The sequence below is a fragment of the Pelodiscus sinensis genome, chromosome 2 (assembly GCF_052426305.1).
Source record: "Pelodiscus sinensis isolate ZL-2025 chromosome 2, ASM5242630v1, whole genome shotgun sequence".
In the NCBI taxonomy this organism is placed as follows: domain Eukaryota; kingdom Metazoa; phylum Chordata; order Testudines; family Trionychidae; genus Pelodiscus; species Pelodiscus sinensis.
Window position 1 is genome coordinate 78,562,971 of NC_143053.1, and position 21,973 is coordinate 78,584,943.

General features: G+C 44.5%; 1 protein-coding gene across 9 annotated transcripts in view; it reads left to right on the plus strand.

Moving 5' to 3' along the window:
* ZNF521 (zinc finger protein 521) overlaps positions 1-21,973 on the plus strand; it is a 281,530-nt gene that overhangs the window by 105,458 nt on the left and 154,099 nt on the right. For all 9 annotated transcript variants that reach the window (XM_075920829.2, XM_075920828.2, XM_075920825.2 and 6 more), the window contains one exon: positions 6,125-9,477. In XM_075920829.2, the coding sequence (XP_075776944.1) occupies positions 6,565-9,477 (2,913 nt within the window). In that variant the 5' untranslated portion in view covers positions 6,125-6,564. The remainder of the gene's footprint in view (positions 1-6,124; positions 9,478-21,973) is intronic.

Here is a 21,973-nt window from a genome sequence, read left to right on the forward strand (position 1 = left end):
CAGTTATGGAAGGCAGGCAACCATTTTTTCTTGCAGTTATGGCCCATACTTGGGAGTCAGAAGATCTGGGTTCTGTTTCAGTTCTCAAAGATTACATTTATGACCTGAGGACCATCACTTAGCTACTCTGTTTCTGTAATACCAGCAGTAAAAAGGAGGATAATCCACTAATGCTTTTTATGGATATTGTGACACTTAATTCATTAATCTTTGTAAACATCTGACAGTTCAGGATCAGACACGCATAGAAATTTTGGTTTCATGCTATTAAAATGTTCACTGCCACTTTTTTTCCCCTAGAAACATCAGTAGCAAAGTTTGGGGTTGTTTAAATCATATAGAAAAAGGAGGCTCCAGAGAACAACTCCTGCTGCGCTGCCGACCATTCCAGCCAAAATGTGTGTGTGTCATGCACCTTTCTGGAGACGAACGGCTCTTTTCTGAAGCAGCACTGTTCAGTCAGCAACACCAGGGATAAGATCACTTTCAAGACTTCACAACGACTCAGGCTGGCACATAAGTGGCTGGCTGCTTGCACCACAGAGGTGCTTTGTACTCTGATGCTTCCCTGCCCCCTGTCCCAATGGAATAACTCCTTCTGGTATTACTTCACTTTTCTGTTAGCGAGCACTTTCCCCCATAAATATGACAGAACAGGTGTTACTCTGCTACTAACTGAGTTTCCAGCTGTCCTCCTCCAACACAGACAAGGCAAAATCTGTTGTTTAGTCCTATTAGGCAGACTAGAGAACTATTGAGCCCGAGATGGAGGTCTTCCTTGCAGGATATGGCAGTTTTGCTGCCAGGAGATGGTCAGGAAGGCCTGGCTGGCTAACAAAGACAGTCCTTCAACTGCTGGGTGTAGTTCCAGTTTTGCATCCCCTTTGGCAGCAGCACAGAGACTGCTGCAGTGTGGCCAGCCAGCAAAATTAGGAAATAAGGACCTCTTCTATTTACTCAGGCTGCTGAATCATGGGCATTCCTGTCTGCTTGGAGAAAAGTCAGGCAGCTCTACTTTCCACTGGAAGTCTCAGGAGTGTTTGGTACTTTCATCTCAGAGTGTTCACACACTTGTTTTAATGTGCTTTATGGAAATGGTGAAACTCAGCGAGTACAGTTGCTGTAGAAAAACATCTGCACTAACTATTCACACACACTTGCATCTTTAAATAGATTTTTAGGCCTTGGAGCTGATTTCCAGCAAAGTTTCTCAGCTGTGAGAGCCTGAGCTCTCTTAGAGTCAGCTAGTGTGAAGTGACTGGTTCCAAAAATTAAAAATTTACATGGACATGTTAAGTGCATCACACTGAAGCGCAGAATACTTGCCATAACACAAAAAAGGCATTTACAGTAAGTAGCACTTAGTGAGCAACGAAGGAAAAAATTACAAGTCAATACAGAAAATATAATTTAAAATCCCAAGAAATGTTCTATAGAATGCGTAGGGCCATATCCTGCCCTCATAGACGTTCACAACTCCCATGGCTCTCAGTGGCAGTTGTACACTTGAGTCTGAAGGCACAGTTTCATCCAAAGAATTTTAAAAAATCTTGTTAAACATATAAAATTACTGCAGTGATGTTGATGTAGTTGAATGTGTAGGTGTCTCTAGATTTAGGCATATAGTTATATGCAGAGTAGCAACATGCTTATATTTTCTATTAGCGTGATTGTTGAAAAGGGATTTGGGCATCTCTTCTTTTAACGGTAGGTGAAATTTATCCCCTCACACATATAGATTTGAATGGGAATTCCATGGGGATTGGAGAGGGTAAAATCCACTGCCCTGCTAGCTGGCTGCAGGTCTGTTCAGCATAACTCTTCTGAGACTGCTGTACCAGCCCACTGGTTAGCACTGCATCTGTGGCAATAGTGTAGTTCAAGGTAAACCCGGATAAACTGAGTTCACCTACTTCTCATCTGGGGAATGCAAACTTTGCTTTAGGTTTCTCTACTTCTTTTTACATTTACCACTGAGCTGATACTCTTCTTCCTTCTTGAGTATGTTATGACCATATAGCTGTGGACTCTAGGTCTCTCTCCTAGCCAGTCACCAACCTCACCAAGGCTACCCGTACACTGCATACCACCGGCGGGGGTGTATAGCTTGAAGAAAAGTCACACAGCTCTACAGAGCTACTTTGCTACAGCAAAAAGCAGGCTGTGTCCACACTGAGTGGTTTAGTTCCATGCATCAATGAAAGATACCGGCAGCAGGAGAGCAGCAGCGAAAGGCATCACCATCTCCCCCTGCCAGCGTCTTTCTTTGTGCTGGGAGAAGGTCACCAGCTACAGGGAGCTATCTGAGCCTTTCCTTGCTGCTGGAGTCATTTCCTGTGGCGTAGACTTCATGGCACAGCTTGGGCGAGCAGAGCACTGCGTGGTGTATGTACTCACAGACATACCTACACCCTTCATGTCGTTACTCACCTAAGCGTGCTTCCCTTGCTGTTCAATTATTCGTGCCCGTGTTATGGAGGTTATGCATTGTCTACACGCCAGACCATGGAAAGGCAGGTGAGGAGTAGACATAATGCAAGTGTGCTGGCTTCTTAAAGTATGTGGGCACAGTTTGCTATTAAGGCAAAAAACACATGCAGACATCTCTACATCATCCCTTTGTGGATTTGAATTTCCCAGGCTTCATTTGCATCTTGCCAGGCGCCGCCATTTTTAAATGTCTGCTAGTGTAGCCACGCAGCACGGACTAGGTAGTTCGGACTAGGCTTCCTATTCTGAACTACCGTTACTCCTCGTTAACGAGGAGTAACGGTAGTTCGGAATAGGAAGCCTAGTCCGAACTACCTAGTCTGTGCCGCGTGTAGCCACGCGGCACGGAGTCCGCACTAGCGGACATTTAAAAATGGCGGTGCCTGGCAAGATGCAAATAAAGCCCGGGAAATTCAAATCCCGGGCTTCATTTGCAACTCCAGTTGCCTACATTACCACCCTAGTTCGAACTAGGGTGGTAGTGTAGACATACTCCTTGTGGCCCCATTCTTGCAGCCTTTAAGTGGTATTGAACTGTGGTTTCCAACCATTTTTTATTCCGTGGATTTGCAAACCCATTCGCTCACTTTTGGTGGACTGCTAACATTTTATTTGAATATTTTCAAATAAAATGAATATACAAAAAAATGTTAGTGGTCGGCCAAAAGCCCCAGGTCCCAAAGCCGCTCTGGCAGCTGCCCACGACATGACGGCTGCTGGAGCTGAAGCGGGCTGCTGTGGGGCGACTCGGGGCTGGCCGTTTCAGCTCTGGCAGCCCCTGTGGCCCAGCAGTTGGCGGCCCAGCAGTTGGGAACCACTGGAATAGAGCAGTGGATGCAGAATTTTTATTCAGGACTCTGCAATTGCCTTTCAGTGATGTTCTGTGGCGGGGGGGTGGGGGGATTTCCTATGCGTTGGTAAGCAAATAACCTCTTTTGTCCCGCAGAAGAAGTAGATTTCCAATCTTGAAATATAATGACAGAAATTAGTCTTTGGAAGTCTTAATTTTTGTTTGCACTGAATCATTTTGGACATGATTCATAAACATACTGCAAAGGAAATGCTTTTGTATTAAATTAACCCCATTCCTCTTCCATTTCTTTTATCTTTCATAAACACTAAAGGAGCATTCTCCAAGCAAACAAAGAGAATTGGGTTGGGGGAGAAGGAAGGGGCCACCATTTGCTTACATCTCAGTCACATTTGGTACCCGAACCCGGCTCTGCAGCATGCTTGGCATCCATCTGAGATTTACAAGCTTAAGGGAACAATTATGTAATAGGTAAAAGCAGGCAGATAGTGGCCACAAAAAAGCGATTTAGTATAGTGTCAGTGATCGTGCACTATTTATAACACTTACTATGTGTTTCTCCAAACATTTTTACAATAATATATCATGCCTGAATAGTATATACAATTTAATACTAAAATTGATAACAAAATATGTAGTCCATGCAGTTGCAGACTATTTTTCTTTGCTCAGTTTCATGACATAAATTCCTGTTTATCTGCCAGCAGTATAGTGGTTCATCTGTCAGAAATTTATTTGATTTTTTAAAGGACAACAGGTTTGGATTTCCCCCTGGTTTGTTACTGATCTAGTTTTTAAGCCAAAACCAGAAATTTAAGCGTGGAAAATGTAGATTTTCACCAAAGACCTTATGTGACTGAAGTAGCTATTAATGAGGCAATTAAAACCCCTTAACTGTCTGGTATTATTTAATATCCATCCAGAATGAGAAACTTTGTTAAATTTTTTAGTAGATGATAGGTTGTTAGTACCTGGAAAGAGTGATATTTTGGGAGGAAATAAACACCTTTGTCATCCGTTCAACAAGGTGATAGGTAGATAGGTAGGTTGCTTTAAATGTCTTTTCCAATAGCCAGTCTTTTCCAATAGTCGTGTATGTAATGTATGAGCTATTTGTAAAAACCTCTCTTTCAGTAATAAACAAGGTGATACAAAACGTAGTTTTCAACTTATATTGAAAAGCATTGTTACCATGGGCAGGATTCCAGAATTGGTGTTTGGTTGTTTTCTCAGAGTTAGATGGTTGCCATCTGGCATTGATAGTGAGATGGTGTTGTCATCAGTTTCTAGAGGCAGGAAAGGAATGAATCCTCATCTGTTTCCTGTGGATAAGCAGGAGGCTGATAATCTAGTAAAATCTTGTTACCTTAAAGAAAGCAGGCTTGGAATATGTTTACATAATATAAACCAACTTTAACTTTCATGTTAATGTGATAAGTTTCTTTGTTAGAGGGCTATAGATGGTAAAAAACTTAGCATTTCTTAAAAAATATCTTAAGAAAAATAACTTCTTCCTGGGTTTCTTCCGTCTTTTTCTATGTATTATCTTAATCAACTTTGTGTTTAAAAGGAAATAAGACAACGATGTTGCCCCTGGAAGGAGATAAATAATTATTTGTTTTAGATGGAGCTGTTAGGCATTTTGTATTTTTAAAGAAGTTTTTATACTAAGAGAAATGCGCTAAGAGTCATTAAACCGCAGAATTGTATGTTTAGAAGGAAGGCTGCAAAAATCCAAGATAGCACCTGTAAACCAGTTAGCTAAAACTCACCTGGTCCAGAAGTGAAGTAGTCTCATGGATGACTAGTTCAGTTGAATAGCTTGCTTGCATTTTTGTTTGTCATTTTATTGTTACCCATAAATCTTTCAGGTTTTACCATAATCCTGTATCATTTTTTCCTGTTTCCAGTTTTTCACAAGTTGCTTTGTCTATGATCACCTAAAAGTGCAGATTCTGTTTAACTAAGGAAGCTCATCTGGCTGAGGCTTTTGCAAAAAGGAAGAAATGGTGGCCCACCTCTTGAACTTTAGAAACAAAATACACTGTTGGGATCTGGCTCTTGTGGAACTTTCTTATTTTCCTTGATCCCAGATGACTTAGTATAATAATATTTGTTAGTTTGTTTTGAACATTTAATAAGCTGTTTGCTGGCTTGAGGTTACCAAATGGTAGTTATTGAAGAGATCTAGGCTGCATTTGTTTGGCGAAGACATCATTTTTATTATGGGTTTTTTTTTGTCCATTTCCTTCCTTCCTTGTAATTTTTAAATATTACTTTGTTGATGGCACAAAACTCTATATCAATAATAACCCCTAAAAGATTTTTGTTTTGAGAACCACCTTTAAGACGAAAAAAATAGAGGAAAAGTACATGGAATTTTTATTAAATACTAGGCATGTGGGTTGACTGCATTAATTTTAAATCATTTCTGTAATATTTCCTCCTTTCGTTGACTCTTCAGATGCTCACATAATATGCAAATCATTTTACAATGGATACAAAAGAAACATTAAATATATTAAAATCTGCATTTTAATAAAGTTGTCAATGTATAATATGTATCTTGAAACTCTGAGAGGATGATAAAAAGCAATAAAAGGGTAATATAGGCACAGAAGTATTTAATAATTTTTCATATTTTACAGTCTGATAAAAATAAATGTGGATTTAAAACTGTTGGATCTGAAAAGTATCCCATTCCAAGTTTATTTGTTTCCGCTATTTAGAGGTACTAGAGCTGTGCATGTTTATACACATTGAGAGTATATTTTGAACTGCATATGAATAAGCACATGTGCCCTTTTTCTTTTCTCATTCCAGATGGAGTGGATATTGAGGATGACCCTACTTGCTCCTGGCCAGCTTCATCGCCTTCCAGCAAAGACCAGACTTCACCAAGCCATGGGGAAGGTTGTGATTTTGGTGAGGAGGAAGGTGGCCCAGGATTGCCTTATCCGTGCCAGTTCTGTGACAAGTCGTTCAGCCGGCTCAGCTACTTAAAGCACCACGAGCAAAGCCACAGCGACAAGCTCCCTTTCAAATGCACATATTGTAGTCGCCTCTTTAAACACAAGCGGAGCAGAGATCGCCACATAAAACTTCACACGGGAGACAAGAAGTATCACTGCAGTGAGTGTGATGCAGCATTTTCAAGGAGCGATCATCTTAAAATTCACTTAAAGACTCATACATCCAACAAGCCATATAAATGTGCCATTTGTAGGCGTGGATTCCTTTCGTCTAGTTCGCTGCATGGTCACATGCAGGTACACGAAAGAAACAAGGATGGTTCTCAGTCTGCCTCCAGGATGGAGGAGTGGAAAATGAAAGACACTCAGAAATGCAGTCAGTGTGAGGAAGGCTTTGATTTTCCTGAAGATCTTCAGAAACACATAGCAGAATGCCACCCCGAGTGTTCCCCTAATGAAGACAGGGCTGCTCTTCAATGTGTTTATTGCCATGAACTCTTTGTAGAGGAAAGTTCACTTGTCAATCACATGGAGCAGGTTCATAATGGTGAAAAGAAGAATTCGTGCAGCGTTTGCTCAGAGAACTTCCATACTGTGGAAGAACTGTACAGCCACATGGATAGTCACCAGCAACCTGAATCATGCAATCACAGCAACAGCCCTTCTTTGGTAACTGTTGGCTACACCTCAGTATCTAGTACCACTCCAGATTCAAACCTCTCAGTGGACAGTTCAACAATGGTAGAAACTGCCCCCCCAATAACAAAAGGTCGTGGAAGAAAGCGGGCAGCCCAGCAAGTACCAGATATCACTGGTCCTTCAAATAAGCAAGCAAAAGTTACCTATAGCTGCATTTATTGCAACAAACAGTTATTTTCCAGCCTTGCCGTTCTGCAGATACACCTGAAAACTATGCATTTAGATAAACCTGAACAAGCGCATATCTGCCAGTATTGTTTGGAGGTATTACCTTCACTTTATAATCTGAACGAACATCTTAAGCAAGTCCATGAAGCTCCAGACCCAGCCCTGATTGTTTCTACCATGCCTGCCATGGTCTACCAGTGCAATTTCTGCTCTGAAGTATTCAATGACCTCAACACTCTTCAGGAACATATCCGATGTTCTCATGGATTTGCAAACCCTGCTGCTAAAGACAGTAATGCGTTCTTTTGTCCCCATTGCTACATGGGATTTCTTACTGATTCTTCTTTGGAAGAGCATATTAGACAAGTCCATTGTGATCTTAGCAGTTCCCGTTTTGGTTCCCCTGTACTCGGAACCCCAAAAGATCCAGTAGTGGAAGTATATTCCTGTTCCTACTGTACTAATTCTCCAATATTTAACAGTGTCCTTAAATTAAACAAGCATATCAAGGAGAACCATAAGAACATTCCTTTGGCATTGAATTATATCCACAATGGAAAGAAATCTAGAGCCTTGAGCCCCTTATCCCCTGTAACTATAGAACAAACTTCTTTAAAGATGATGCAAGCTGTAGGTGGGGCTCCTCCGCGTCCTGCAGGTGAATATGTCTGTAATCAGTGTGGTGCTAAGTACACATCTCTGGATGGTTTTCAGACTCATTTAAAAACCCACCTTGACACTGTCCTGCCAAAACTGACCTGCCCTCAGTGCAACAAGGAGTTTCCAAACCAAGAGTCACTGCTGAAGCATGTTACAATTCATTTCATGATAACCTCTACGTACTATATCTGTGAAAGCTGTGACAAGCAGTTCACTTCAGTGGATGACTTGCAAAAACACCTGCTCGACATGCATACGTTTGTATTCTTCCGCTGCACATTGTGTCAAGAGGTTTTTGACTCCAAAGTCTCCATTCAGCTACACCTGGCTGTGAAGCACAGCAATGAAAAGAAGGTCTACAGGTGCACGTCTTGTAACTGGGACTTCCGGAATGAAACTGACCTGCAGCTTCACGTGAAACACAATCACCTGGAGAACCAAGGGAAAGTGCACAAGTGCATTTTCTGTGGCGAGTCATTTGGTACCGAGGTGGAGCTTCAGTGCCACATTACTACACATAGCAAAAAATACAACTGCAAATTCTGCAGCAAAGCTTTCCATGCTATTATATTGCTAGAGAAACACCTGCGGGAAAAACATTGTGTGTTTGAAACAAAAACTCCAAACTGTGGAACAAATGGTGCCTCGGAGCAAGTTCAGAAAGAGGAAGTAGAACTCCAGACCTTATTGACAAATAGCCAGGAGTCACATAATAGCCATGACGGCAGTGAAGAAGATGTTGATACATCTGAGCCCATGTACGGTTGTGACATTTGTGGAGCAGCATATACGATGGAAACTCTTCTTCAGAATCATCAGCTTCGCGACCACAACATCCGACCCGGAGAAAGTGCCATAGTTAAGAAGAAGGCAGAGCTGATTAAAGGGAACTACAAGTGTAATGTGTGCTCTCGAACGTTCTTCTCTGAAAATGGGCTCCGTGAACATATGCAGACACACTTGGGACCAGTGAAACATTATATGTGCCCAATATGTGGTGAGCGGTTTCCATCTCTTTTGACTCTTACTGAACATAAAGTCACACACAGCAAGAGTCTGGACACTGGAAACTGCAGAATTTGCAAAATGCCTCTGCAGAGTGAGGAGGAATTTTTAGAGCATTGCCAAATGCACCCTGATTTGAGAAATTCCTTAACAGGATTCCGCTGTGTGGTATGCATGCAAACAGTGACTTCCACCTTGGAACTGAAAATCCATGGAACATTTCACATGCAAAAAACAGGAAATGGCTCCTCGGTGCAGTCCACAGGGCGTGCACAGCATCTTCAGAAACTGTACAAATGTGCTTCTTGCCTGAAGGAATTCCGCTCAAAACAGGATTTAGTGAAACTTGACATCAATGGTCTGCCATATGGGCTGTGCGCTGTCTGTGTTAATCTCAGTAAAAGTGGTAGTCCAAGTGTCAACATACCTTCAAGCAGTAACAGACAAGGCTTGGGTCAAAATGAGAACTTGAGTTCCATTGAGAACAAGAGCAAGGCAGGGGGACTGAAGACTCGCTGCTCTAGTTGCAATGTTAAATTTGAATCTGAAAGTGAACTCCAGAATCATATCCAGTCAATCCACAGAGAGCTTGTTCCAGACAGCAACAGCACACAGCTGAAAACACCGCAAGTATCGCCAATGCCCAGAATCAGTCCTTCTCAGTCTGATGAGGTAAACCTTTTTATTTTGCTGAGGCTGCTTTTCACCTTTTTGATAAAACTTGTGTATTTTACACTGTGGTTCTCTCAGGCCTAATTGTTACTTGCCAGGAACTGCTTAAACTGAACCATGGTATATACTTCCTCCAATAGCCGTTAGCTAGCAATTACTTGCTTCTTGATATGCCTTGTGTTTTGGCTTCATTGGTGCAGAATAGGACTAATTCCAGTCTCCCTAGGATATTGTCTTCTGTATTACTGAGAGATCAGTCTTCATGCCAGCACAACCGAGATCTGGAATCTTAACTTAGCTTCATTGCGAGCTGGAATCCCTTGCGATGACTTGTGCTTATGGCAAAGAGTTTTAATGACATAGAAGTAAAATACATAGAGCCAGTATGCTGGCAAAAAGGATGAACTATCAAAAAATGTTTGTGAACAACAGATTGGGGGGGGGTTAATTTTGTAAATTATGTTTCAGGGGTTAATTTTCCCTGTCTTTACCATATTTTGATTAAAATGGAACTCCATAATTTATCCATCGACCTAGGGCAAATGGTGAAATTGGGCTTTTCATGCCAATTCCATTTTTAATTTTCTTTTTATCAACAATATATTAGATAGCACAGTGTCTGAGGATTTAAACTTCATCTATGCAGAACAACTTAAAAAATAAAATTACACATAAAAGATAGTCCCAAATGTTTGAAAGATTTTATCTGCTCTCATCTGTTTACATTAGCCTAAGCGATAATGTAGGGATGGTATTAGGAGTGGAAGGAAATGCCACAACTGATCCATGTGGGAGGTAAGGGAGAGTCTTTTTTGCCTTAATAAGTTCAATCAATAGAATGTGCTAATTAGGATTTGGGGGATAATTTCTTGCATATAGGTCTCCCAACAGTTAAAGAAACCTAATAGCTCAAAACACACACACTCTCCTTTCCCCTCCTCTTTTTCCATCCTTCCCTCTCCATGTCTCCCAAAAGTAGTTTGTACCCAAAGTCTTGCTAAACTTTGCTATAGGATGCACATTGAAGTAGCATAGCTGTGGTCATATTTTTTTAATTTCCAATTTAAACTCTTTTCAAAGTGTAGTGACCAAGGCACTGTTGCAGGGAAAGTAATCATAAATAAAAGCAAAACTCACTTAATAGATTTCACTGTTCAAACAGAGAAAAATTCAAAGTGTAAACAAATACAGGCTGTCCTCGCTATAAGTCCAAGATATGGTCCAAAAAACTTGGATTCATAGCGAAATAACTTAAAGCAGGGATTTTTTTCCCATGGCTGACTTCCATTTGCACAAACTGGGTTGGCTTTTTTTGCCCGACTTAATAGTGGGGAATGGGAGGACTTATAACGCATCTGTTCCTACAAGTGTCAATGACTTCAATGCGGAACAGATGTATAACGGGGCGACTTATAGCAGGGACGACCTGTAGCAGAATGAAAAGTAAATTGGATTTGTAAAACTGTTAGTAGTTGAAAGTGTTGTTATGATAGATAAGGACATTCGTTGTTTTGAGTATAAGTTGTACTATGACAATGTCCCATGAAAAAATGTATCTGTTTAACATGGCTGTAGCTAATTTTTGAAAAAATTGTGACAAAAATTTTCCATAGTAATAAATAGAGCAGAGATTCCATTTGCTTTATTGAGTGCTATGTTTTATGGTTTGAAATGTTGAACTGGATGTTAGGAGCTTTCTAACTATGGAAGCGAGAGAAATATAGAGTTGTGGTCCCACTGATAGTTCTGCAAACATTGCATTATTCAAATAATAGATATACAGTAAAAGCCCTTATATCTGGCACTTCATCAACTGGCAAGTTCAATCAAGAGGCATTTCTGATTGTGTGGTTGGTGCAGGGCTGGCAGGGGGCTGGGGCATGGGAGGGTCTGTGGGGGTGTCCTCTGGGTGGAAGTTTGTGTCCAGGAGGGAGCTTGAAACAAAGGTTGGGGTGCAAGAGGGGCCTGGAATTCCAGATGGGAGGGTTTGCTCTCCTCTAGTGGCCCTGGCAGATGGCTACCCTCCCTGCCGTTGCTGGCAGAGGCAGGACCAAGCGGCCCTACAGGTGTGCTACCTCTGTTCCCCCTCCATCAATTGCTGCGGGGGAGGAGGGGAAACCTCAGACTGAGGCAGTGTGCTTGCTTGCAATAACGTTGCCTGGCTGTGCCTTCACCAGGAGCAGCAGGATGGGGAAGCCACTTGAGAGGGCCAGCTGAGGGAAATAGCCCACCCTCCTCCCCATCCAGCACTCTGAAACCTCCCAACAGCCTGCCAGCCCAAAGCCCCCGTGCAAAACCTGTGCCCCATAGCCCCTCTCACCCCCTATCTTGCACCTCCCCCCCCACACACTCCAAATCCCTCCCTCTCCGTTAACCAGCATTTTTAATTCACCAGCACCCTCTGTTCCCCCAGAATGACATATAAAGGGGCTTTTAATGTCTGTTCTAAGGAAACTAAAACAATATTTTTCAACACCGAATTGGAAGGTGAGACTAAAACTTCTATCTTCTGGTTTCTTAGATGATTGTTTCTACCTTTGAGTTAAAAGGGTGCAACTGCTCAGCTTGGCTACGTCTAAACTACACCCCTCTGTTGGTAGAGGGATGTAAATTAGACACATTAAAAGTGCAAATGAAACGGGGATTTAAATATCCTGTGCTTCATTTGCATAATCGGATCATGGCGCTGTTTCGAACAAGAGCCATTTCAAAACTGAAAGCTCGGTTTAGACATGGATTTTTTGACAATGGGCGATTTTTCGAAAGATCCTGTACTCATTTTTTGTTCGAAACAGCACCATGACGTGATTATGCAAATGAAGCACTGGATATTTAAATCCCCACTTCATTTGCACTTTCGATGTGTCTAATTTACATCCCTCTGCCGACAGAGGGGTGTAGTTTAGACACACCCCTTCTCTGCCTTCTTTGTTCATACTATATAAAGAACAAATCTAATTGGAGAGTTCACTAGTACCTATTCATTATATCCATATAACTTCTGATTTTTTTTTTAGTTACTAAAAGTTGCAGTAACTGTTAATAAATGTCTAAAATTGGAGCATCCTAAGTATTGTTTCTAAACTTAATGAGCTGTTCACTGTTGGGTGTAGAAGTTTTAGAAGTTCCTGAATTACTGCTAATATATATTAAGATAAGAAATAGAATAATAATCTGGGTGGTTATTAATGTTAGAAGTTGAGAGGGATGTGGTCTGAGTAGAGGACTGGGGACCAGAACTCAGTCCTAGTTCTAATATTACTTTCTTTGCTGACTTGGGCTAATCACTTCAACTTCTCTGTATCAATTTCCTCATACGTATGTATTAGCCCAATTTTACTTATCTCAAAAGGATGTCATAAAGCTTAATTAGTATAGATGTTTGTAAACCCTTGGAAGATGAAAAGCATGTTTAAGTGCTAAGTATATTACTTATGTTGCCCTAACTTAAAATGTTGTCATATTTTCTTAACAAAACACATATTGGGAGACCTACTGATTCAGCAGAAAGCTTTGTAGTTTTTCCTATGCTTTTTGTGACTTAAGCTGTATCTGCACTAAAAACTTCGTTCGATGCAAGTTATGAAGTTTGAATATTGCTTGTGTATATGCACACTTGGCCGCATGTGTCAGGGCTGCACATACTCCAGAAGTGCTTGTGTTGATGCAGATTACAGTGCACCACAGGTAGGTCTCCCAGCATGACAGGTGCTACCATCAGGTGCTATGCCTTTGGTGGGGAGGGTTTCACAATGCATTGTGGATTAGAAATGAGTCGCACAGGGATCTCTGCAAGCTATAGTTCAAGTTTCCAGCTTGCAACTTTTTCATTTCCATAATGCAATCCATAGCTCGTATTTTCATGCCTTTAAAAAAACCAAACAAACCTGCACAGCACTTATCAGCATCCACCTCTTCTGACAGAAGCATGGAGATGCACTGTATGCCCAATTTTTTGAACATTGCAAATACAGAATGCACAATTCTCCTGTCTTTCTAGATCTGTGGGAGTAGCACAACAACAGGGACATTTTGCTGGGGGACACAATGCAAATCCATTCAAGAGTGCTAGTGGCATTCATGGAGCAACTACAGATGGCGGAACATTGCTTCTAGGCCCAAGAAACGAGCACTGATTTGTGGGATTGTATTGTAATGCAGGTTTGGAACAATGAGCAGGGATGGCAGAAGCTGTGGATACAAATGGCCACATTCCTGGATCTGTGAGCTAAGCTCACCCCAGCCTACCAGCACAGGAACACCAGAATGAGCGGTGCATTGACAGCGGAGAAAGTGAGTGGCAACCTCACTGTGGAGGCTTGCCATGCTAGATTGCTGCTGGTCAGTGGACAATGATTTTGGAGTTGGACAGTCCATGGTGGGGGCTGTTGCCACGCAAGTGTGTAGGACCATAAATTGGCTCCTACTCTATGGGACTGTGACGCTATGTAGGACATAGTGGGATGGATTTGCAGCAATGGGGCTCCCGAGCAGTGGTGGGGAGATAGATGGTAATTATGCCCTGATTGTGGCACCAGCCCTCCTAGCCACTGAGTATGCCAAAAGAAAGAGCTACTTTTCTATGGTTATGCAAGTGTTGGCAGATCATTAGGGGCTCTTCACTGATATTAATGTGGGCTATTAAGAAAGGTGTATAGTCTCCATTACTTTTAAGAAAACTGGATGTGAGCAGGGACATTCTTTCCCAGATGGAGGATTACCATTGATGATACTGAAATGGCATTAATGATCCTGGGGGACCCAAACAACCCCTTGCTCTCAACAGCACCAAGAAAAGAGTCAATAACTGGCTCAGCAGGTGCAGAATGACTGTTGAATGTGATTGTGGTGGATTGAAGGGGTACTGATGGTGTTTGCTCAGTGGATTGGACTTGAATGAAAAAAATATCCCAATGGTTATAGCTGCCTGTTGTATTCTACATAATCTCTGAGAGGCAAAGAGAGAAAAGCTGATGCCAGGGTAGTGGGTTAGTGGCTATCTATTGGCTTTGAACAGCCAGACACAATGGCCATTCCAAGAATGCAGTGCAGACCTTTGCAGCTGAGGGAGGCTTTGAAAGAACTCTTTAATGGGCGGTCCTTGTTGTATGCCTGTTTTGGAGCTCTGGTGCTGTTAGGAACTGTGTAGTCCTTGTGTACATCTACACATACTGTGTGCTTTGACTGTAGTACTATGGTTGCTGCAACATGTGTCGTGAACTAATACAGTTTTATTCTCCAAAAATAGAAATCTGTTGCGTGGCAAAAACACTGCAGAAGAACAATATGAAAAACAAAACAGACATGATAATACAAACTTTTAACATAAATTAATAGATTGGAACTTTAAAATTGGAAAGGCAGCACAGAGATAGTCCATTATGGAACATGCAAACCATGTTTTGCTCAGATCAGTGTATGAAGCTGTGGCTTTCCTTGCTGTCCGCCAGTATGGAGCTGTAGCAATTCTTTAAGGATTGCAGAGGTTGAGGAGTCTGGGATTTTGGGACCTCTTGATCAACCAGGGCTGCAGCATTTAGGTTTGCTGTCTGAGAAGAATCATAATTTCCTGATGCATTTCCTTCTTTTTTCCTGTTGGCTTTCCTAGGCCGTTCTCCTGTCTGCTCTTTCATTCTCTATGCCATCTTACCCCGTTGGTCCCCCAGGCCTTTTGTTTGCAATGCGATGCAGTATGGGCTTGCGGGATCTTGCTAAACATGTTCTTCTCCTCAGGATCTGATGTTCTGTGGGTGTTGAGGCCTCAAGGCCACAATGACAGCAGCTGCTGATAAAGAGAGAGACAGCTGTATTAATGGATTTACAGTCACAACAGAAAGGAAAAGTGAAGTTTCAGAATTCCATCCCTTTCCTCCTGTAAAGGACAGACATTTTATTAAGATTTGTTTATTCACACTTCAGCTTTGAAGTACCTCTGCATAGCACTGTGCTTCAGATTCAGCCCTAGTGAGTATGGCCTGCTAGGGACAAGGGAGCGAAGGAAGGAATTTAGGTTTCACGAAATAATAAAAATGTGTTCTTTATTCCAGGGATATGAGCATAGGGCAGTGCCACTTAGTACGAAACTATTTTTCACAGGAGATGGGTTTAGCTGATATCTCAGTCTGGAGGGTAACAAAGGCACAGAGAGCATTCTCAAGTTGCCCAGGCCTGTATTCCCCTAACTTGTTTACTACAATGATGCAAACCAAACTCATTGCAAAGTGGCGCGAGAAAGCTCCTGCTGTGGAGGAAGAAATAAGGCTGCTATCTGTAGAAGCCTTTGAGAGAGGATTGCAGAGTCCTCCATGAAACTTTCGCCAAGCTCTCCTCCCGGAGGATAGAAGGGACATCCCTGTGTATATAAATTATTTCTCATGCTTCCTTTCTCCCTTACTTAGCCCAGCCTGGAAATGAAGAACAGAATGGTCAAAGTCATAGAGAATGCGGCATTAGGGAACAGCTGTTGGAGAACACAGGTCATGCAGTGTCTACACGTACACTGTGTTGACCTCAACAAGCTGGCCATTGCTCTACGCCATTTGAGAAGGAGATTGTACTATGTTATCATAATGAGGCATTTACATCAGCCAGAGACAAATCTGAATGTAGACATATGCAAAAAGAAGTTGGTATAAAGTGACTTATATCATCCTGACTTTATAGTGTAGAGCAGTGGTCCCCAACCTTTTTGTGGCCAATAGCACATTCATGTTTTCAGAAGAGTGTGGCGGGTGCCAACAAAAAAAGGCGTCAAATGTGAAATTGAAGGCTATTTTCGTATTAAATGTGAATTGGGTAAATTTGATAGAAACTTAATTTAATTGGATAATTTTTATTTTAATTATATTGTAATTCATTTTTAAACAAAATTCTGCATTAATAAAAAGGGGGGGGGGAGTCCAAATGTTGAGCAAAAAAAGCACCACCCCCGCCAAAGAAAAATCATGGCACATTTAAATTTCACACTCCCTTCCACATGGCAGGGGAAGAATGTCCCAAGTGGCTTTCCAGCTGAGAAACTGAAAATACCAGACATTTTACTGGGGGGGGGAGGTGTCAGGGCAGGGGATTGGATTGTGCCTCAGGGCAGGGGATTGGGGTGCAGGGTCTGGGAGGAGAGTTCTGTGGGTAAAGATATCAGAGTGGGAGTAGCTGGGGAGGGCGGACATTTACCAGCGAGACGCATTGCTCTCCTGTTTCTCACACAGGACCTGCCTGGCCATGTGCTTGGGGATTGGTAGGTTCCCACAGCTGCCATTGTCCAGGTCCAGCCAATGGGCTTGGGCGGGGGGGGGGCGGAAGCGGCCATGAAGGACCCTCCCTACCGGCTCACAGCTCCTGCACCACAAAGGACCCCGCCATAGCTGTTTTGCAGGGGAGGGGGCCTGTTGCTGCCTTGCAGCCAGACCCGACCAGCGTGGGGTTTGCTCTGGCTACTGAAATGCCTGCGTGGGCTGCCTGCTGCGGTGGGGGTGGGGCACAAGCCTCCAAAGCGCCACGTCGGGCTCCCTCGCGGGCTCCAGGCTGCCGACCCTGCTGTAAGCAGCGGTGAATGTGCATAGTTTTAAAATGCCGGCGCGGGCGCCATGGCGCTCGTGGGCACTGTGTTGGGGACCACGGGTGTAGAGCAAGCCTCATACCAGATCTACACTAGAAACTTTTGCTGAGATAACAGCATTGAGTAAGGAAGGCGATGCTTATTTTACATTTCTCAGCTGGCTAAAACAAGTATGCTGGCAAAAAAGTGACCTCTTTCTGTTAAAGCATCTTTAATTGAGGGAACTGCTATAAATTATGCTGGCCAAAGTATCTTTTGCCACTATGAACTGTGCCTGTGCTAGGAGGGTCTGCAGGTACAGCTCTTCAGGTCTGACTAGGGTTACCATACAACTGGTTTTTCCCGGACATTATCCTAATTTTCATTCCTTAAATCTCCACATCTATCTGTTTTTTTTAAATATCTAAAAATGTCCGGGATTTTGTCCTCCTTATCCTTTTTCAGTGCTGTGCCACTGCATCCAATGTCCAACCCCACCTGATCCCCACATGTGCAGCCATCTTTTTTACCTGCACTCGGTTGCTGCGGAGCTTGGGGTATGTGCGTTCTACTCCACTGGGCCCCAACTGCGCCTGTGCTCTGGATGGTGTCACCACAGCCCCCTTCCCCTAAACCCGCCGCACGTACGCCTCAGTGTCCCCATCACACCGTCCCTCCCAGCTCATGTGCCTGCCATGGGGAGACCCCTTCCGAGCCCTCTGCGTGGAAATGGAAGTGCTGCCACCAGAAGTGCCAGGCCAGTACAGGAGGGTGGTGGCCTAACAGGGTAGATTGAGCCGATGATGGAGAGGAGAGGTGGCTGGAGTCAGTAGAAAGGTTGGGCAGGAGGAGGCCTTGGAGTGGCTCCCTAGGGAGAGGGGCAGATCCCTGCCTGCAAGTGCTGGGAGCCACGCTCTGGTAGTGGGGCCAGGCCCTGCCTTGCTATGCTCCTCTTGGTTATTGACTTGATACAGTAAATCTCTGATGGTCCGGCATCTGACGGTCGGGCACTCCTGATGGTCCAGCACCATCAGGAACCCGGAAGTGCTCCGGGCAGCCGGACCATTGGAGCTGCTCTGCCCCCAGCTTCCCCGATTCAGCTGCTGCTAAAACTGACCAGCGCTGAATCCGGGAAGCAGGGGGCAGAACAGCTGGAGTGCTGCTGGGTAGGTCCAGTAGCGCTGCCCCTCGGGGCTGCTGGACCAACCCGGCAGCACCCCAGCTGTCCCGGATTCAGCCGCTGCTGAAATTGACCAGCGGCTGACTCCAGGAAGCCCGAGACAGAGCTGCTCTGCCCTAGTTTCCTGGAATCAGCTGCTGGTCAGTTTCAGCAGCCGCTGACTTGGGTACACCTGGGACAGAGCAGCTGGGGTGCTGCTGGGTTGGTCCCCACAGCGCTGAAGTTTGGCGCTACCAGACCAACCCAGCAGCGCCCCAGCTGCTCTGTCCCAGGCGTTCTGATTCAGCCGCTGCTGAAACTGACCAAGGCTGACTCCAGGAAGCCCGGGGCAGAGCAGCTCTGCCTCTGGCTTTCAGGAGTCAGCCGCTGATCAGTTTCTGCAGCAGCTGACTTGGGGACACCTGGGGCAGAGAAGCTGGGGTGCTGCCAGGTTGGTCCAGTAGCGCCGAGGAGCGGCGCTGCGGGACCAACCAGTCAGCACCCCCGCTGCTCTGCCCCAGGCGTCCCCAAGAGCAGCTGGGGTGCTGACGGGTTGGTCTCACGGTGCTAAGGGTCGGCGCTACTGGACCAACCCGGCAGCACTCCAGCTGCTCTGCTGCAGGCATCCCTGATTCAGCCGCTGCTGAAACTGACCAGCATCCCCCCACCCCACCCCAGACCCCTCATAGCCCCCCCTTCTGATAGTCCGGCATATCTGATAATCCGGCACCCCCTGGGTCCTAAAGGTGCCGGATTATCGGAAGTTTACTGTAGTTAGCACCTAGTGTCTGCCCCTTTCTGTCAGTGCTGGTGCAGCGGCCCCCCGCATTGTAGCTGGTGGTGGTAATATTGGAGCTAAAACAACCCATCATGCGCCCACAACATTGCACCAGTCCCCCATGTAATATCTGTGATTAGGGATGAACTGGGAATCAGTATAACTCTTCCCAGACTCTTTCCCCCGTTATGCCTGTCCCCATGTAAAGTCTATGGCTAGAATTAATATGACTCTGTATCTTCCTTTCCCCACTCTCCAATATTACAACAGCCCCCGTGTCACGGGGTACGCCCCTCACCTACCAACATTACACCAGCCTCCACCATTTTATATCTGTCGGGAGGGCTAAGGTGGGGGTTAATATCAATGTTCCCTCTAACTTTTTCCATCCGTGTGCAGAATAAATGTTATGTGCATTGAGGCATGTGCAGATATGCACCACCATTAGAAACACATAGGGTTGCCAGGTTTCTAGTATTGAACTGGACAGTCCAGTATTTGTGCCTTCTGTCCAGTAAAGAAATTGAGAAAATACCATCCATATAAAATGTCCGGTATTTTCTGCTTTTCCCTGCTTGGCACCCGACGGAGACGTGGTGGGGGTGGGGGGAGTGGCAGGGGAGCAGCCCTGCAATTAAAGAGGCTGCGACTGCATTTTGGCGGCCTGGCACTTTTGTGGGGTGGCGGGGGTCCGATATTTTTGGTAAAACTATCTGGCAACCCTAGAGAAACATGCTATGTGCTATGGGAGCACTGCTAATCAGCTACTAAATAATCAGTAGTATTTAAATCTCTCCTGGATGGCCACCCAAGAACTCAGTTTACAGGAAACACTGGTTAGCATAACCTCTAATTGTTCCCTCTCCTGGACCCTTTAAATTAGACGAGCCCTTTCTACCCCAACACACTCATGCTAGGATTGTAAGTAGGCCTAATCTGGGGGGTTAGCATAACTGCTGCATATATTCCTCTTACCCCACTCACTAACATTAGGCGAGTGCTGTCCTTCCCCCGATAATACACTTGTATCTAGGGATAAGGATGGTGTTAGCATAAACCTTGTGTCTTCTCCTCTCCCAATCACACTAGACCAGATCATCTTTCACTCCTACACACTCAAATTAACCTTGTAGCGAATGCTAACCTGGGTTCACACGGGGTGAAAATAAATTTCTTACAGGTATTGTTGTATCACAACCTTCTGTCCCTCGGTGGGAGGAAGGGGTGGGTGTCAAGGCAGGAGACAGAGGGGGAGTGGCGATAAGACGGTACCTGTAAGAAATGTAAGTGTGGGATGGAGTGTAGGGGGGCTCAGGGCAGGGCATTGAAGGGGTGGGTGCTGGGAGCTCAAGGCAGGGGGCAAAGGGTATGGGGTTGTAGGAGTCAGGGCAAGAGGCTGGGAAGTGTGGGGGGCTCAGGGTGGAAGGCTCAAGAATTAAGGCAGGGGTCTAGAATGGGGAGGATGATGGAAGGATGCCCAGGAGCAGCTGGGCACCTACCACCAGCATCCCCAGGGCTGGAGCTGGCATCAGCTGAAGGTAGGGAGGATGTGGAGGTATAAGAGTTATGGCAGGGAGTTGTGCAGGGCTCTGTTGGGGATACAGGAGTCAAGGCAGGAGTGTGGAGATGTGGGAGTCAGGACAGAGGGTTGTGAGGTGTGGGGGGGAGGCTCAGGACAGGGACTGCTCTGCCCAGCCACCGGAGCACTGGCGGGGGGACAGGCAAGGACTATGCTTGCCCAGCCACTTAAGCACTGCGATGCCTGGTCATCACCTGAACACTGAGGTGGCTGGGATCATTCTGCCCAGACACTTGAGCACCAGAGCTGTAGTCTGGGTGCAATGTGGCTGCGCCACCTCCGGGGTCGGTAGCATCCAGAGCCCTGCCCCCAGCCAGCCAGTCTCTTACGCGTGAGCTGCACTGGGGCATCCCAGTTTACCTTTGGGTTCATGTAAGGGTGGTATCACTCTCACATTCCTTGCAAGCTAACATTGGAGCAAAACTAAGGAAAGGAACAACTTGGCTGTTGAGTCATTGAAAGGGATTCTACTTGTACAGTACAATTTTAGACAAACTTCTTGCAAAGTCCTTCATGCCTTCTTGAAGAGCAATCAACCACTGCTGAGAGAGATGTGATCTACAGAGAAGTATGCAGGGGTACATCAGGAGGAAGAAAACTGAAGAAGGACCAATGAAAGGAAGGACTCAGTACATGTAAAGAGGAACATTAAAATTATAGTAATTACAGGCAGTCCCCGGGTTACATGGATCCGACTTACATCAGATCCCTACTTACAAACGGGGTGAGGCAACCCCGCACTAGCTGCTTCCCCCCAGCAGACCAGGGAGACGCAAAGCTAGCACCCCTCCCAGCAGACCAGGGAGACGTGGAACAGCTTTTCTCAGCAGACACCTCAGCTTGAGAATAAAGGACTGAGGGAAGTGAGGTGTGGGAGAATAAAACTGAGCTCTGGAGAGATATTTGGCCAGAGTTTCCCCTACAATATGTACCAGTTCCGACTTACATACAAATTCAACTTAAGAACAAACCTACAGTCCCTATCTTGTACGTAACCCGGGGACTGCCTGTAGATCTGATTTTTGAGGCCTTAACTCTTATTCTTATACATAAATACTCAATGTAGACGACATGTAGTACACAGTTTATTATATACTCACGTTGTATACTCACTGTTGCTCTTTGTATATGCTCACGTTGTAGTATTGTTTTATATATAGTATATACAACACATTAATACAACACGAGTTGGTAGACACTGATACAGATACACTCCCTCTCACGGATGTCCTCTTTTTTGAAGGTTCGTATATGGTAACCCTAGATATGACTATACTGGCAAAATTTTTCTAGTGTAGAATAAGCCCAAGGGTTTGTTTACAGGGAACATTTACTGACATAACTATAACAATATAATTATACTCCTATAATTATATTGGTTTAATTCCCAAGATGGACACTTCTTAAAACAAGTTATCATGGCAAAGGATTTTTTTTTCTGGT